Raw genomic sequence first — 17,100 nt, 5'->3', positions numbered from 1 at the left:
GGGGTAAGAACCTGCACGAACAAACACGGAGCTCTTTTTCTACGCTGTGTTTAGGGACGCACGTTATTATCGACACAATATTGGTTTTTGCAGGCTTTAAAATGTATTATTGGATGTTGGTCAAAGAGCTGCCGATATCACTATCGACTAAGACTAATGAGTTGATGAAGTATGAAAAATAATATGTCAATTTCACTACAGAAGAGACTAATTGCACTTTTCCACTTGACTCGATTCACCGTGGCACGGTTATTTTGCTTTGCCATTAGCGGCAGTACCTGGTCCTTTTTTTTTTTAGTACCTGCTCTGGCGAGGTTCCAAGCGTGCTGAGCTGATCATATACATGATGTCGTCAGAGTGCCGTCACGCGACGTCCGACACAAGAATCCAAGCGAACAATGCCGGACTGTAGATCAGTGAAAAAGACGTAAAAATCCTGAAAATGTGCGTTAATCCCCAACGTTAGCTCGGAAATGTCTAAAATCTCAATATTTAACAGATGAGTCTGGCGTATTTAGCAACAGCACTGTCGAGAGGTGGCATCGCAAACCCCTAAAGGAAGTACTGAACTGATTCTAATGATTCAGTACATTGAAAATAACTGCTTTACAAGTCACTAGTTTGTGTGTATGTGTCGCGTATAAAACCGAAAGTCACGGCAGTCGTGCTGTGATGACTCCGCCCACGTTGAGGAGGTACTATATTATAATGGTAAACCAACCAATTTGTGTGGAGGTGAGTTGTGCCGAGGCGTGGTGGGAACGTAGTGGAAAAGCAGCATAAATGACTCCCGATATATCAGCATATCGGATATCGGCAGAAAGTCCGATATCGTGCGTCCCTGATTGCGTGTACTCAGAAACATGAAGGCCTCCCTCCTCGGTTTTGATTTCTAATCTCACCCCGAGAACAAATGATGCTAAAAAAAGGTAAATGTTGCATGACTCAACCAGTCTGAGCGTGAACAGTAAAACGAGAGCATGTCTCACAGCTGAGCTGTGTCCGCTGGAGGAACTGTGGTTGGTTCCCACTCCTTCAGACTGTGTGACAATGCAAGCAGACAGCCCACAACCCCCAACTGGGTGGGGGTGGCTGGTTGCCAAGCAACCATATGGAAAAAAAAACCCCCATCCATACTGCTTCTAAAATGGCAAAGGATTTAATTCCTTTAGTGACCTCACCTGCTGTCCACGTGTGTTTCCTGAAACTGTCACATTTTTACTTGTTTTATTTTATTTCATGGGTACATATGTTAAAAAAATACATACAAATAGAGGTGCTTCACAAATTTATTTGACCGCCTGTCGTGAAAAAACATCAATATTTTAGACATATTTTAAATGGTGGTGTAAAACTGAATGAATGTTGTTATTTATTTGGCAAATAACAAACAGTTTTCACATTTTTTATGCCCAAATTTTAGACAGAAATAATCAAGCATAACATTCAACCGCTAAAACTCATTTGTAAATAAGTAAATAACAATCATTTGACACCTTAGTCAAAAAATTTTTTTTTTTTTTTGTAAAACACTAAATTTGAAAATTCATGGATAGCAATAATAGTTATATTTTAGCATTGTTTCGGTTAAAGTGCTTTGACATACTGGTGTATTAACCGTTACAGAAACATAAAAACACGATTTTGATAATTGCCAATGCTGTGAATTTAGGGCAGCTGTGGCATGAACCTTAAATTGGGTGATTTGTTAAGCACTTTGTGTATTTTTAAGTGATATGTGTTTAAAATGGACAAAATGAACTCTTTATTAACTGTTAAATGCTCTTTTTAGGCCCATGATGGTTATAACACAGAAGATTACCAGCATGGCATTCGAAATACACGATGGTAAGACATGGTGTGTGTGTGTGTGTGTGTGTGTGTGTGTGTGTGTGTTATTTTGTATTTGTGTGTTTAGTGTGTAGACAAGCAAACTGTTGGCAGACGTGACAAAAGTGGAAAAAGGTCAGTTCATTTGTTATTTGTAAGCGGGCAACGTGGCCATGTTTCCGAGCCATCGATGGACTAGTGAACCAGAACAAAGGTATCAACACAGTTATGTAATAACTACCGTCCTTCCTCTCTCTATGTTTAGCGACTGGATTTAACCGCGCTCTCAGTTTAAACTCCACTGCATAGTGTTAATATCAGATGGTAATCCCTCAACCATTAACAACCAAATGTATGAATCAAACCAAGGCATGTGTGAAGCGCCGTTAAAGTTCTGTTGCCCTTCTGACATTTTTGCTCGGGTTTCACTTTATCTTCCGACTTCTTGATTCACATCGTCTCCAGCAGTTGGACGCAGATGTAGAGGCCCTATAAGAAAGCACCACGTGGGCTAACGGGGGAATAAATAAAGACGGTAGAGGGTAAAATAAACATTTGTGGTCAGGTGATCAGCCGGAAAAATGAGTAAGGGAAGGGAGTGTGACTGAAAACACAAAAGAAGCAGCCAGCAAACATCTTACAGGTGAATAACCCGGCTGAACTGGTATCAGTCGAAATCACTAGATCGGATATCGGACGGATAAAAACACAGGAAAATCCAATACACTCCAAAAATCCCATATATATAATATATATCGCATGGGACTGTAAAAATGTAAATAAATATCAGCGAACGCATTTTAGCCGAGTCATGTTTGGGCTGTTTATATTCTTCACATTTGTCACACAGTTGGAGTTTCACACTGCAGCTTTAAGTGACTTTAACCCTCTTTGTGATAATGATAATCGATTTATTTTGATTTTATGGCTGTAGAATTGTCAAAAGAAGGTTCAACGAGTGAGAGCTTCTGCCCCTTTTTGCGAGATAACTTTCACTTTCGATATTTTATTCAACCGTATATTTTATATATATGTATATGTATATGTATATATATATATACATATATACATATATATATATTTGGCTTATATCGTCCTCTCAGATCATCATGGGGGAGAATACAAATATGCAGCAATAAGAACTGAATGACCCGGTTATGAGGGTATGAGGCATGCAACCTGCTGCTGCGTGCTCTTCCTGTTGCATCATCTGTTCTTTTCTCCCCCTCTGTCACCCCTCACCCACATTCCCGCGTTAACTCTGCATCGCTTGATACCAAACCTTGAAACCTTTTCCTGTAAATGAATATTTAATTAAAGTGCTTCTCCGTCTCCGTCCGTAGGACTGACCAAGCGAGAAGGGCAGCTGACCCCCAATCAGAAATACCTAGCAATCAGGTATGTGACTCAGGTATGTTTTTACTGCTTCAGATGATGACGGCTCTAATTCAACTGAGCTGAATGAAACAACTTCATTCTTTAGTTTAACAAAGGGTTCCATTTCTTGCATAAAAAATGCGTCACGCTGCCTCTCTCTCTCCGGTGCTGTCGGGGCACTTGTTAGACGCCCGGTTTCCAGGAAACCACACTTTTACTGCTCCCACATGGCCTTTATTGTCAGAAGGCCTTATAAAAGCCTGCATTACAACTGCAGGGTGTTTTCTTCCCCCTAATCGTTAGTGTTGGAGACAGAAGCTGCACGTGAATTGTGGACAGATTGCAAAAAAAAAGTTGGAGAGGAAAGTTGATGAGAACAAGCCTCACATCTAGACGTCGCTGAAACCTCTCTCAGTCAAGGTGGAGATCAAATAAGCAGTTGTGATTATTATTATTATTATAATAATTATTGTTTATTTGTCTGGTTTACGATTACGGTGTCTTTCAGTGTGACCACTGCTCTGAGGCATGTATTCCTGGGTTTAGTTGGTCCTGGATCGTGAAATGAAAATATTTTTTCCCTGATCCATCTGCATTTTTTCCCCTTTTTTGGACCCTCCAGTCGAATGCCCAGCTTGCTGGAGTACCTGAGCTACAACTGTAACTTCATGGGCATCCTGGCGGGGCCCACCTGCTCCTACAACGACTACAAGGCCTTCATCGAGGGCACGAGCTACCAGCCGCGCCACCAGGAGAATGCTAATGGCAAGGAGAACGGGAAGTACAAGCAAACCGAACCCTCGTCCAAGGTAAAAACACTGTGGTGAAATAATAGACCCACATTTTGAGTTGTTTTCGAGTGGTTTTTGATTTATGCAATTCCCCTTTAAGTGTATGTCTGGGTCATATTTTGAAAAAAGCCTCGAGTGAAGGTGCTCATGCTGACTATATATGAATTTTAAGGACCCGCATGCCTGGTTATTTCCTGTATTCTTACTGTATGATGCATTAATAATTTAATAAGACTGTAAGACGCACCCTTGGTAAACTGCCGTGGGAATAGTACACACAACTTGTGTGGACATCCTGAGGCTGTGTGGTTATAGCTCACGTCTTCAGGCTTTGCAATATGTGTTTGGTTTCGTCGTTGAGTCAAAATTTGACATCAAATCAAATTTTTAGTGACATAACGCAGCAATAATTGTGCAGGAGTCACAAAATAGAACGTTTTTTTTCTTTTCTTTTTGTTCATAAAAGGAGCCAAATGAACTTTGAACTGTGACGTGTTTCCAAATTTCACAAATTCAATCCGATTTGAAACATTTTGAGTACTTTTTGCCTCAGGTATATTCAGCTTGTGTAGGTTATGATGAAAGAAAGTATATAAGACACTCTATATTGCACATTCTTATAGCCTCTGTATATACTGTATGTTTGCTCTGTGTTCTAAGGGTTAATAAAAGCATCACATCTTGTTATTCATTCATTCATTTTCTACTGCTTTACACTCCACGTGAGGGTTGCACATTAACACAAACAACCACTCTCACCCCATCTTGTGATTGTAGCTTTTGCAATATAACATAATAAGTTTGGATCTCTCTCTCTCTCTCTCTCTCTTCACCCAGAACGACGTCATCTCCAAGCTGTGCACGTGTGCCATCTCGCTGGCCATCTACCTGTCCCTGTGCAAGCTGCTGCCCGTGGAGCGCTCCATAGACGACGGCTTCATCAGCTCGACGCCGTTCCATCTGCAGGTCGTTTACCTTTACCTGGCCATGCTGGCCCTGAGGCCAAAGTACTACTTTGTTTGGACGCTGGGTGAGTTCCATGTGTGTTTATGACATTTCCCACTCCCGCTCTTAAGTACACATTTTTATTTGATTGTTTTGTGGATAAAAATCAGTTATAAGGCTAATCTGCAAAGGGATTGGCTGCACAATACGGTCCGTGACGTACGGGGCGATTAAAACATTTGTGAGTTTGATAAAGAAGTTGCTCAACACCTCTGTGCCTTTTTAAAGTGGGATGAACTCAATGAGTTGCTCTGGCTTCAGGGAGTCTGGGTGATGCCTGACATAAGCAGTGTTTCTTAAAGTAACAGTGCCATCTAGTGCTCGATTGGAAAAGCCGCAGCTCTTCATTCTTTCCCTGTGACAAACACGTGATGCCGTTCCCTCCATCTGTTTCTGTCACTGTGTCTGAAAGTGGCGTCGTGGCCGTCCGTTGTCTTCCGCTGCTGCTTTTTGTCGCTCTCAGAATCATTTGTGCCTCTCTCTCTCTCTCCCCCCTCCCTCCCCCGCAGCCGATGCTATCAACAACGCCGCCGGATTTGGCTTCAACGGCTACAACAAAGACGGCTCTCCTCGGTGGGACCTGATATCAAATCTCAGAATTCTGGACATTGAGGTCGGGCTCTGCTCATGAGATCTATTATATCCCAAATAAAGGCCTGTTTCACTGAAGCCTAAACGTGTATTGTTTGCACTCTAATTCCAGTTTGCCACCAGTTTCAAGATGTTCCTAGACAACTGGAATATCCAAACAGCCCTTTGGCTTAAAAGGTGAGATTATTCATTCTTCTTATTATTATCATATATGTATGAGGAGATGTAGTCTTGGATAAGTCACATAAGAGGATGTGGACATGTCAGCATCCAAACAGTACCATCTATAATGTGACTTACTGTGTCTGTGCCGTTCTCAGGGTGTGCTACGAGCGCTGTCCCATTAACCCCACCGCTGCCACCTTCATGCTGTCGGCCATGTGGCACGGGGTCTACCCCGGGTACTATCTGACCTTCCTCACCGGCATCGTCATGACCATGGCTGCACGTGCAGTGAGTACACATTGGTGCTTCTGTTTATGCAGAACCCTTCTTATCCTGCCAGGTTGAATAAAAGATTTTCTAGACTGACTTATTGTGATCCGCCAGCGTAGGAATCGTAATATGAGAGGCGCATATTTCTTTTCGCTCTCGAAATTCTGCCACTGAAATTGATTTATTTGTTTTTCGCTGGAGTCTGTGAGCTCTTTAGATTTACCACAGCTACTTAGCTGACCAACAATCATGCAACAAAATCTCTTTATGGAGACTAAAGGGATAATGATGGCTGTATGCTGCTTAAATGTGAGGTCCATTGCCACTAATCTTTTCCTAAGCCTGATCTCTTCTCTCTGGTTTTCTGAAAGAAGTGCATAAGACCAAACGAACGAGCTGTGTTGGTGCAGAAAGAAAGACTCGGGTCAACACATGACCCCTGACCTCATGACACTGTTATACTATACACAGTAATGACTGCTGTCATAAAAGATGTTAGAAACCACTTCCATTAGCTTAATTCAAGTTCAGATTAAGCGGAATGTCACTTTAAGACCACAGTTTAACTTACTTTTGTTCAGAATGTTCAGAATGTTGATTTTATTTTTATTTTTTTGTCTTCTCACCCAGATAAGACACAACATCAGACCATACTTCCTGGTCTCTGACTCACACAAGCGCGTCTATGATGTCATCACATGGGCAGGGACTCAGGTTGCCATTAGCTACACAGTGGTGCCATTCGTCCTACTCGCAGTGGGACCCTCATTTAAATTCTACAGGTATGTATGTATGTATTCCCTTTAACACTACATGGTCCCAGCCCGACTCGACTCGCCACGGCATGGCGCGGTTATTTTGCTTTTCCATGAGTAATAGTTTTTTGTTTTTTTTTTAGTACCTGCTCTGTTGTAGATCAATTAAAAAGACTTTAATTGATCTACAACATTTAGCATGGATCTAAAATCTCAATGAGTCTAGCGTATTTATTTTGCAAGGCGAGGTGAGGCGAGGCGGGACCATTTAGTGGAAAAGTGGCATTAGTGTGTTGCTACTTGATGCAGCATGTGAAAATCTACTGGACAAACATGCTGCTTCTCTGTGAATTAAGCAGCAGTGGATGTCACGCACACGATTGTTGGACTGGAAATTCAAGCTTGTAAATGAAGTCACCACATGCACTGTAGAAATGAACACTTTAATGCATTAACCTGCTTCCATTTTTTTGAGCTGTAACAGGCTGTAACATTAAATAAGGCAGTCAATTGGGGGGGGGGAGATAAAAGAAGTGGTCTTAACAACTGTCACCTTCTGCTATGACGAAGGAGTTGGAGCTGTAACATAATGTACTGTATTATGTGGGTCAATGACACACTAAGCTTAAATGTATAGTAGTTAATTTTCAAGGTATTTTTTATATTTGTGTGATCTGATGTAATTTTTTTCAACAATATATTATTGGTTTCTTTACATTTTTTATAAAAATAAAACAACCAAATCACCCACCCACAAGAACACAACACAACACAACAAGCAACAAAGGCATATACTGCAAATATGTGATTATTCAAGTGTATACTGTAAGTTTAGCAGTTACAGTATACATATATCAACACATAAGGAAGAAAATTAAATCAACATCACTATTAATAGTAGCAATGTACAATACTAATAACAATAATAATAAGAAGAAGAAGAAGAAGAAGAATGTAGGGTTTAAAAAAATTCAATTCATTAAATTCCTCAACTTTATTTCTTACTATATGTCAGCTTTTCTTATGCCAGGCTGCACGACATCTCCTTTATTTAATATTATTTAAATATCAGCAGTTTTGCTTATTAAACTTTAAACCACTGATTCCCAAAGTGTGAGCCTCACTCCCCCAGGTGGTCTGTGCAGGTACTGCAGGTGGACCATGAGCTGTTGTTGTTATTCATCATCAAATCTTAACAAAGTAAATAAGGGATTTAAAACAAAGACATATGATTTAAATGCCGTGTTACTACTTCCACTTATGTCTGAATTATAGTATAACAGAAAACCTGTTTGAAAAAGTAATCAAAACTCTGTTTTGAAACTAAAGAAAAATCCCAAACTATTATAACCTTGGTGATATATTGTCGTCCTTCCTCGTGCAATATGATAAGATCGATATTTTAATTACCAAACTAATAAATGAATTGTCTTAACTGTGAATGTCTTCTACGCAGGTCTTGTTACTTCTGCTTACACCTCCTGTGTCTGCTCTTGGTACTGGCCTTACCCGTGAGATCGAGACGCCGGCAGGCCAAAGAGCAGCCGGGCGGCCTACTGAAGGACGGCCTACTGAAGGACGGCCTACTGAAGGACGGCCTACTGAAGGACGGCCTACAGGACAACCAGACAGAACACAACAGCACAGACAACAACTGCAACCAGAAAGCCAAAGCCACATGAGGCTCCAGACGGCTGGCGCCCAGTCCCTTCAGCAGCAGAAACACTGAGACGAACTAGAAGCCACTGAGGACTGGACTGCGGCGAGTCGGGCTTGCTTGACAAAGAACCAAATATCAGACACTCGGAGAATCCTAACAGACAGAAAATATGTCAATGTCCTGCCGATACTTCCAGTAGCACGGATTACAGCAGTCACACTTCTTGACATGGAAAAGAACAGGGATGTAACAACGGCCACAGTGTAAACTAATGATTGATAGCAGTTATTTTACATTGAGTGGAATTAAAGACTTCCAAGCTGCCTTAAACCCTCTATGTACTTGGTGAGAGTGCAGGTGCACCGGTGTGACGCCGCAGGTGGTAGAAGAAGAGTATGAAGAGTATGTGGAGGGTTTTTGTCATTGTCTGGATACAAGCCTTTGTTAGGTGGAAACAGCAAATGTGTTTGTGTAAAAGAAACATAATTCTTCATCATCAGCTGCCAATTTCAAACAGGCCTTAGGATCCTCTTAACATTGTTTGATTTCTGTGTCTTTTTTTTAAAGGAGAACTTCATTCACCCTAAGTTTTTAGGTTTAGATTTTTGTGACGACACTGTTGTTGTTGTTTTTTTTTGTTCTGGCCTTCTGGAAAGTTTTCTCCACCCCCAACATTGGGAAGTTCTAAAAGTCATGAAATGAATTTCTTTTACCTTTTTTATATTATTCATATCTGCTGCTTTTTTGACAAACGTCGCTCATCAGATAAATGTGTGTATGAAAGGGAGTTTATTTACCTTGTTGTTACCAAGAATACTTTTTAAAGGATTTCTGACTCTGGGTTCAGGGGTGTGACAAATTTCTTTTTAAAGTGTTTGTATGTTTCACGCCACAGGTTTCCTCTGTGCTCAAATGTCTTGCCCGTGTAATTCTGTAAAACCTCCAAGACTATTTCAACGACCGTAAATGTGTCGCTGCTGGACACTTGTACAGTTTAACTCCGCCTCTTGAATCTGACAAGAATCTAATCAGATTACCACATAAATTATTACAATCCAACAAAAAAAACATCTTCCAAATAGATGCACAGTACGTGATAGGCTATATACAATGTGTGCAATCAAATATGCAATTTGCATTTGTCTGTGAGGAAATCTGACGTGGTTATTTATGTACGTGACATTATAGTGTACAAAATTCAAAGACCCCAACCAGCCGATGGCGAGTGGTCTGATTTCATATTGTGTGCTCTTACGTTTGTAGATTTAGGCGATGTTTCCGGGGTGCATTTACTGTATGGTGTAAGAGACACTGGTTCCTCATGTTGTTTCAGTCCATGGCTCACCTTTTTAGTTCCACATCATCTGGATTACGTTTCGCAAAAAAAACACCCCGCTCCCGTGACACTTTACGGCAGTGATTCCCAAAGACGTGGGTGGTGGTGGTGGGAGAAGGGGAAAAAAATAATTGCAGTGCCCCAAGAAAGTTGCAGAGTTGTCCCGACCTTTTTAGTTAAGATTCATGTGTATATATTTCAAGTAACGTGTAAAATGAAGTTGTAATTCAGTTACCAAACCATCTCTTGGAAAAGATTCATCAAAAACGATTTTTGGTGTCACAGATATGGCGGTAAGTTAGTGCCACAGAGAGGTTGCCATCTTTCAAAAAGTGGGTCCCCACGTAGAAAGTTTGGGAAACACTGCTTTACTGTGTCATAAAAAGAACAGTTGTAGGGTTAGTGAAGAAAACAGTCAAAATGACACCTATTTACGTAGAGCAGTAAATAATCTGGGGGAGATTCCATACAGTATCATAAACACTTTTGAAATTGTGCATATTTCTTTTCTAAAAAAAAAAAAACCTTGTCAGTAAATGTAGTTGGTTTGGTGCGTTTGTGTTATGTAATATAATAACAAAGCAGCAGAGGTGAGCTTTGAAGTATGGACCTCTTTACGATTTGATTTTAAGATGTTCTAACTTTGCATATTCCTGCCATAACTGTGTGTGTGTGTGTGTGTGTGTGTGTACCAGTATTCATGTGATCCGTACATGTCAGTGTGGTCTCAAGTAAACTGTATTTGTAGCCTGGGCCCTGTGTAGGTAAGTGTGGCCCAACCTAAGGGGAAAGGGATGTCATTCTACAAACATAGCGATTATTGCACTGCATGGCCACCCAAACCAGCAGATCAATGCAAACTGCTCCATATGTCCAAAGTGCCAAATCATAAACGGCGCATTTTGTTTTTGTGCGTATGTGTGCATGTGTGCCTGTGTGAGTATGTGTGCGTGAGCATGGGTCCATGTAGTGTGTGTGTGTGTGTGCGTGCGCGCGCCTGTGTAACACAATGGTTATTTTTGTGTCTGAAGGAAATTTATTGAAAGATTTGTATAACAATACATTAAAATTCTGATTTATGTGGCAAAAATAAAGAGAAATTATTTTTAAACACTAAAACGGTGTTTGATCCACCATGACTTTTATCAAGGTATAATTTATGAGAGTTTGGTTGCTGCACCTAAGGACAAAACTATTGTCTACTATTGCACCTCATCTTCTAATTAACTGGCCTTCACCTTAAGGTAAATCATGTGGAAATGATGTTTGTTTAAATCATTATCACTAAATGAACTACTACAGTACATGCAGGGCCCCTTATGGTGGTGTTTGTGTCCACATTTTGTTTTCTGAGGACATTTTTGGTCTGGTTTTTCTTCGGGTCAAGACCAAATGTTGGGTTATGATTTTGGTCGGGGGTTTGCATCATGAGTGTCATCACATCCAGAAAGAAAGAGGAAGAAGTGTGTCTGTGTGTGTTCTTGTATGGGTATCTTTGTGAGGACCAAAAAACATAAACCTAAGGGAGTACATTAGGACATTAATTAATGGTCCTCATGTTCTGTCATCATTTAAAAGGCCTTTTCGAAGGTTAAGGCTTGGTTTGAGGGTTAGGGTTAGACATTTAGTTGTAGGGGCTAGGGAATGCATTACGTCTAGGTTTATGAGTGTCTACTCTATGAGTGTCCTCACCATCTTTGGGTTTACGTTAAGGTTAGGGTAAGTTCCCTAACCCTTAAGGGGCTACGGAATGCATTATGTCTATGGTGTGTCATCGCTAAGATATTAAAGTCGGTCTATGTGTGTGTGACTTGTACATGCATCTTAGTGAGGACAAAAAAAACAACGTATAAAACCACCAGGAAGTGAAGACATTTTTTATATGAGGACATTTTGACTAGTTCCCTGTGTTCTGTCACACAGTAAACGGGCTGTTAAGACTTGGATGGGTTAAGACATGGTTTTTAATTATGTTAGGGTCAGGTTAAAGGATAGGCATTTAGTTGTGATAGTTAAGGTTGAGTTAAGGGGCTAGGGAATGCATTATGTCTATGGGTGTCCTCACTAGTGATGCGCAACTATGTGCGTGAGTGTGGCTCGTCTTGGCTGTGAGGACAGATTTTGAGTAAAAAAACATCATTGTGAGATCATTTTGATGTCGTGAATATACTGGTTTTACATGTAGGATAGTCCAGAATCAGGCTCGGGGTCAGAGTTCGTCATGTAGATGAGATTGGAATGCACTATGTCCTCACAAGTACAGAGAGACGAGTGTGTGTGTGAGAGAGCAGTGGTAGTAGTGGGCGGAGCTTTACTGTAGCAGTCCAGGTCTGTCTACAAAGCATGCTGAGAAATGATATGAAAAAGTGTTGATTTGTGTACGTTTTTGTCCGGACTGGGGCACTTACGTTCGGTTTAAAAGCCGCAACAGTTAAGGTAAGATACCTTCCGCTTGTGGGCTGTAGTTGTTCCGTCTGTCTTTTTGTTTTTGTTTTACTTTTAGAGGTAAAACAGAGAGTGTACCTGTTGGAGTGCTAGCCTTAGCTAACGTTAGCCTGTTAGCCGTTGTTAGGGAGTTGAGCTAGCTTGTGTTTTGCTGCTGTGACAGCGCTTAACACAGGAAGTCAGTCAGTCAGCCTGTTTGGAACAAACCGTGTCGAACATTGACCTGAAAAAGTGGAATTTTATTTGTGTCCGTCTGTGTCTGTTCACGGTTGAAATCATGTGATCTGCTTGCGTCATCCAGCTGTTTACTTTTGTGACAAGCAGTGGAAAAGGACTTGGTTTCTGCAGACGTGGTGAGGAGACACTGACAGCTTTATATCTTGACCGTATCCTTACTCGTTGTCGAACCTTTACTTTATATTCGTTAGTCCATGCCACTTTAGCATTTCAGAGTGAAATACTGAGCCTCCTTACTAATTCTAACCTTTTTAACCTTGCATGTGTCCCTGAAGTGCAAGTCGCCAACACAAATAGGAAAACACAACATTAACTAAACATTAACTATTTTACTATTTTAGTTAACGTCGTTGTGTTTTCCTATTTCAGTTGGTGATGTGCACTTCAGGGCCACCGTACTTATGGAAGTGAATCCTCAGCAGTTTCATACCCACATGACAACAAGCTGACGGGTTAAATTTAGAGATCCTATCCAGTGTTGCTTCTGGAGTTTCATGCTACACCAATAACATCCCTGCTGACGAGGGTTGCATTTGAATTTTTTAATCATCTTATCTAAGTTTTGTTCTGTTTTTACATAAACACTGGACTATATCTTACCTTAAAGGATATCTGGACTGTTTTGCTGATTTGAGCCACACATGGTAAAGAAATACTAATATCGTGAATATTTAGCACTGAACTGATTTGGCATTCTGTTTACAAATAGTGTGGCACAGTAGAATTCCACTTTCATACTGTTTACTCTCAAATTGTATCTTAATCTAACTATTTAAATGTTGTAGAATTTGGATATTGCCCGTGGTCGATTGCAATTTCAATTTGCAACAGTTGTGCAGCTCTACTGTTTATTGATATAAATACTAGTGAAACTTTGGCTGCCCTTTATCAATTTGTGCTTTTCTGCCTTACAGTTTTGTAGCAATTTAACTTTGGCATTGTATTCGTTTTGTGTAAAAGCTAAATAATATAGTAAATTGTAATACATTTTGTGGATGGATCACTGGAAATTTGATCTATAGTTTATTTAAAAAGATTCACTGACTGTGAATATATTCATATAGATATTTTTTTTTACTGGTTCATGGATGAATATTCTATATGAATTAATAAAATATTATCACATTTTGCCTTTGATCAATTCACATCAAATTACCACTGTTTTTAGTGTATTCCACAGTCTGTTGTAAATATAGAACAAGAATTTAAAATCTTAATGTAGCACTTAAGTTATGTCAACACACACTCTTAGGTGACAGCAATATGCTTGCCACTCGCCATGATGGCTCGCCATTAATGTGCCATAATGTTACTTTATGTAGTTCTCATTAAATTAAATCACCCAAATGAGGTTAACATTGTAATCGGCTGTGCCCTTTTATCTTGACTGTTGGTGCTGAGCCAGTGCATGTAATGAATTGAAATCCGGTCACGCATGTCTATTGTGTTGGGAAGAGATGGGCGTAGGCCAAACCCCCCTCATCTAATATTCAGCCTTGAGTGAAGGGGGATGCTGAGCGTAAACCTGGCAGTGCTTGTTGATGCAGTGTGTGAGTGAGCAAAGGATAAAGACTGCTGTTGAATAGTCAAATCTAAGGTTTACCCTACACCAAGGTAAGAGGTTCTTCTTTAACCTTTGTTTTTTTCCCCCATAGTCCACATGTCTCCCTCTTGGTTTAAATAATTTTTTACTGTTGCCATAGCCGTATTGTCTCTGTTGGCTTTTACTGGGTGTGTGTTGTTTTGAAAGGATGGGTTGTGTGAACTCCCATCTGATTTGTGCTGAAGAGAGAGAGAGAGTTTACTCAGCTGAGTGTTTACTGATTGGTTCTTGAGCAGTGTAATCTTCCACCCATTGTGCTGAGGGATGAGGAGCTGTGGAGGGTGTGTCAACAGGCTTCACTGAAAACAAAGGATTTCTTTTTCCATGTATACATACATGATACTCTGTGATATGGGGGAGCAGTTGGTGGTGCCTGGTTGAGAAACAAGGTCAGAATTAAGAAAAAAAGACAAAATAATTTGTAGATATTCATTGATTGACAGCTTTGCATCTCTGAATTGAATATTTGGGGCCTTTGTACTATCAGCCCAACAGCCATGTGACATTTAAGTATTTATTGAACTCAGCCTGAGCCGCTCGCCTTGGGGATTATGGAAAAAAACTGAGCAGCGTGCTTGAAATTCTTCATGTAAAACCCATTTCCAAGACAACTCACAGTGAATGCAGCCGATTAATTTTATGTTATTGTGGCAGGAAGAAAGGCTGACCATGATGGAAGAGCCCGACTTGATGAATCATTAATGAGTTTTTCATTGATTGACTTCGTCTCTAAAACACTGAAAGTGGCCATATTCGAGTTTTTTCTTTGTTGGATGTATACATAATATATTTTGCTGTTTTATAGTTTTCTTTTCAGGTCTTTTCAGGGAATAATATGTATAGAAACCTTCATGATGTTGCTGTGAGCAGGAACAATCTGACTGACTTGCCTGCATAAAAGAGAGAAAACAAGTCATTAAATAAAGGAAAGTGCACATCTTAGTCTGGGTTTAAGATGATCCTTAAAGGCGTGGGCTAATTATAAGAGGGCTGTCGGCGTTGATATGTCAGATGCAGACAATTACTCAACTGCATCTTATTGCTATTATCCTTTCAATTCATAGTAATTGCTGTAAAATACTGCACCTATTGTGCTTTTGCAAACTTAAAACGCAGCACTTTTGTTTAATGTGTAAAAGTTTTACTGTCCAAATTGAGGCAGGGGAAGAGCTTAGAACTGATGTTGGTCTCACAGTTCATAGCAACAAGTCATTAGTACTTCAAAGGAGGAAAGTTCATTGCCTATTGTTTTGCCTCGGAGGGTTTTAACAAATTTGTGCCGTTTCTTGAGCAGACTGTTGTGACTGGGCTAAGTTCATTATACTGAGCAGACAAATTTCAGTTCATGTTTTCAGCACGAGCAGGCAGGCTGAACTAAGAGGCCTTGTTAGCTCTTCTGTAATGAGTGTGTGCTCAGTGCATTGTTAGATTGTCCTGAAAGAAAAGGAGCACAACAGAAACAAAGTAAGTGTGCCTCAAAGGTCGAGGATTTAAGAAGATTTAAAGGATGAAAAATGCAGGGGAACACTCAAACTCAGATTCAGTAAGTATAGGTAAAGCAGTAGTGAGAATGAAGTGTTGTATATGTTTGATGATTGATGTTATGACATCCTCCTTTTTTGTTGTTGTTTTTGTTGTAGCTGGATTAACTGTAGTAATTATTTCCTTTTATAAAAAGACCTAGTGTTTTCTGGCGGGGTTCATTTTTGCGTGCAAGTTGGGTATTTGGGCAATACTTGTTTATTCCACATCATAATTTCCAAGAAACACCACACCCTCGCTTCTGTTTTTCTCTTCATGGTGTTATGCAGTTGTATGGTACCGCATGCCTATGCTGAGCTGGCCACCTGGATGCTGTTTCTGTCCTGAGCTCTCCGTATATGCTCATAATCTGCTTTCTTCTCACTCTACAGTGGTGTGCAGGTGTTTAGCAGCCAGCCATGGATACCACCACCTCCCTGAAGATGACCTCCCTGGCTGTCCAGAGTCTGTTCAGCTACGTGGAGGAGGAGAACCTGGTTGCCATCAAAGCACATTTGGACAAGTTCCGAGATGTGGACAGCAGGAGTGATGTATGTCAGCCACAACACCTACCGCTTTGGTTCAGTATGTTTACTTTAGGGATAAGTGGGCACTAATCCAAGTTGCTTTTGGATCATGTAATTGGTGTTTTATGGGAGGAGGAGAATTAGATTTGTTGTGAAACTTTAATGGAAATGATGAAAATGATTGTGGGCATATTTTTAAAGAGACATTACTAAGTTACTAAGTGTTGTTTTCCTGGGAGTTTTTGATGGTTTTATCATCTCAATTGCTTCAGATATCTTTGTTCAGGTCCCTTTTGTGTACATTTTCCGACATGATGCTGACAGAATCAAAAGGAGAGATGAGAGAGGTAGAATGTTAGTAAGTGTCGTCTGTGCAGTGAAAGCCTGATACAGCTTATTTTATAGTTTATAAAAGCTTGTAGCTACTATAGCATTGGGCGACCTGCTCTCTCTTCATTAAAGTTGGCTGTATCTTGTTTTATTGTCAGTCACTTATACTCCGTCCAACAAAATTTTACACACTGGTCCAATAAAGTTATATTTATTCAGGAGGAATGAATGAGCTTGTGGCTGAATGCCAGAGTTGGGAATTCTAATCACAAATGTAACTTTTGTTTTGGAGATGTGATGATGATGATCAAACAAATTGTCGCATTGTGGCATACATATCTCTTAAATTGACTAATAGAAAAGCTACATTTAGTTCATATCTCATTGAGGGATTGATTAGATTAGGATTAGAGTTAAGTCATCAATTTATTTTCTTTTTCCACTGAGTTCTAAGTGGGTTACAGAGAAAACAGTGCTGGTCATTGGGTTGTTTAACTCTTGATCACAGTCTGTGTTCCTTCTCTCTCTCTCCCTCCTTGTTTCAGAATGGACAGACTCCCCTGATGGTGGCTGCTGAACAGGGCAATCTGGAGATAGTACAAGAGCTCATTAGGAGAGGAGCCAACGTTAATTTGGATGACTCTGTAAGCATGCATA

General features: G+C 40.3%; 2 protein-coding genes across 11 annotated transcripts in view; both read left to right on the top strand.

Moving 5' to 3' along the window:
• Positions 1-10,313, top strand: part of mboat2a (membrane bound O-acyltransferase domain containing 2a) — a 32,951-nt gene extending 22,638 nt beyond the window's left edge. Inside the window, exons 4-13 of the mRNA XM_044047759.1 lie at positions 1-3; positions 1,793-1,848; positions 3,174-3,228; positions 3,830-4,016; positions 4,836-5,028; positions 5,513-5,616; positions 5,707-5,771; positions 5,915-6,047; positions 6,660-6,811; positions 8,241-10,313. The exon at positions 1-3 is cut by the window's left edge and continues 93 nt beyond it. Coding sequence (XP_043903694.1) covers positions 1-3; positions 1,793-1,848; positions 3,174-3,228; positions 3,830-4,016; positions 4,836-5,028; positions 5,513-5,616; positions 5,707-5,771; positions 5,915-6,047; positions 6,660-6,811; positions 8,241-8,466 — 1,174 coding nt within the window. The 3' untranslated portion in view covers positions 8,467-10,313. The remainder of the gene's footprint in view (positions 4-1,792; positions 1,849-3,173; positions 3,229-3,829; positions 4,017-4,835; positions 5,029-5,512; positions 5,617-5,706; positions 5,772-5,914; positions 6,048-6,659; positions 6,812-8,240) is intronic.
• Positions 10,314-12,084: 1,771 nt separating this feature from the next.
• kidins220a (kinase D-interacting substrate 220a) overlaps positions 12,085-17,100 on the top strand; it is a 39,934-nt gene continuing 34,918 nt past the window's right edge. For 4 of the 10 annotated variants that reach the window (XM_044047492.1, XM_044047491.1, XM_044047490.1 and 1 more), the window contains exons 1-3: positions 12,089-12,216; positions 15,979-16,137; positions 16,989-17,087. In XM_044047492.1, coding sequence (XP_043903427.1) covers positions 16,006-16,137; positions 16,989-17,087 — 231 coding nt within the window. In that variant the 5' untranslated portion in view covers positions 12,089-12,216; positions 15,979-16,005. Of the gene's footprint in view, positions 12,217-12,395; positions 12,579-12,935; positions 13,107-13,995; positions 14,077-14,378; positions 14,455-15,590; positions 15,609-15,978; positions 16,138-16,988; positions 17,088-17,100 lie in introns of those variants that run through there. The other 6 variants (XM_044047493.1, XM_044047486.1, XM_044047487.1 and 3 more) reach the window with 6 other exon arrangements.

This window comes from Solea senegalensis, linkage group LG16 (genome assembly GCF_019176455.1).
Source record: "Solea senegalensis isolate Sse05_10M linkage group LG16, IFAPA_SoseM_1, whole genome shotgun sequence".
NCBI classification, from domain to species: Eukaryota; Metazoa; Chordata; class Actinopteri; order Pleuronectiformes; family Soleidae; genus Solea; species Solea senegalensis.
The sequence above is the reverse complement of the archived record's forward strand: the minus strand, read 5'-3'. Positions and strand labels throughout refer to the sequence as shown.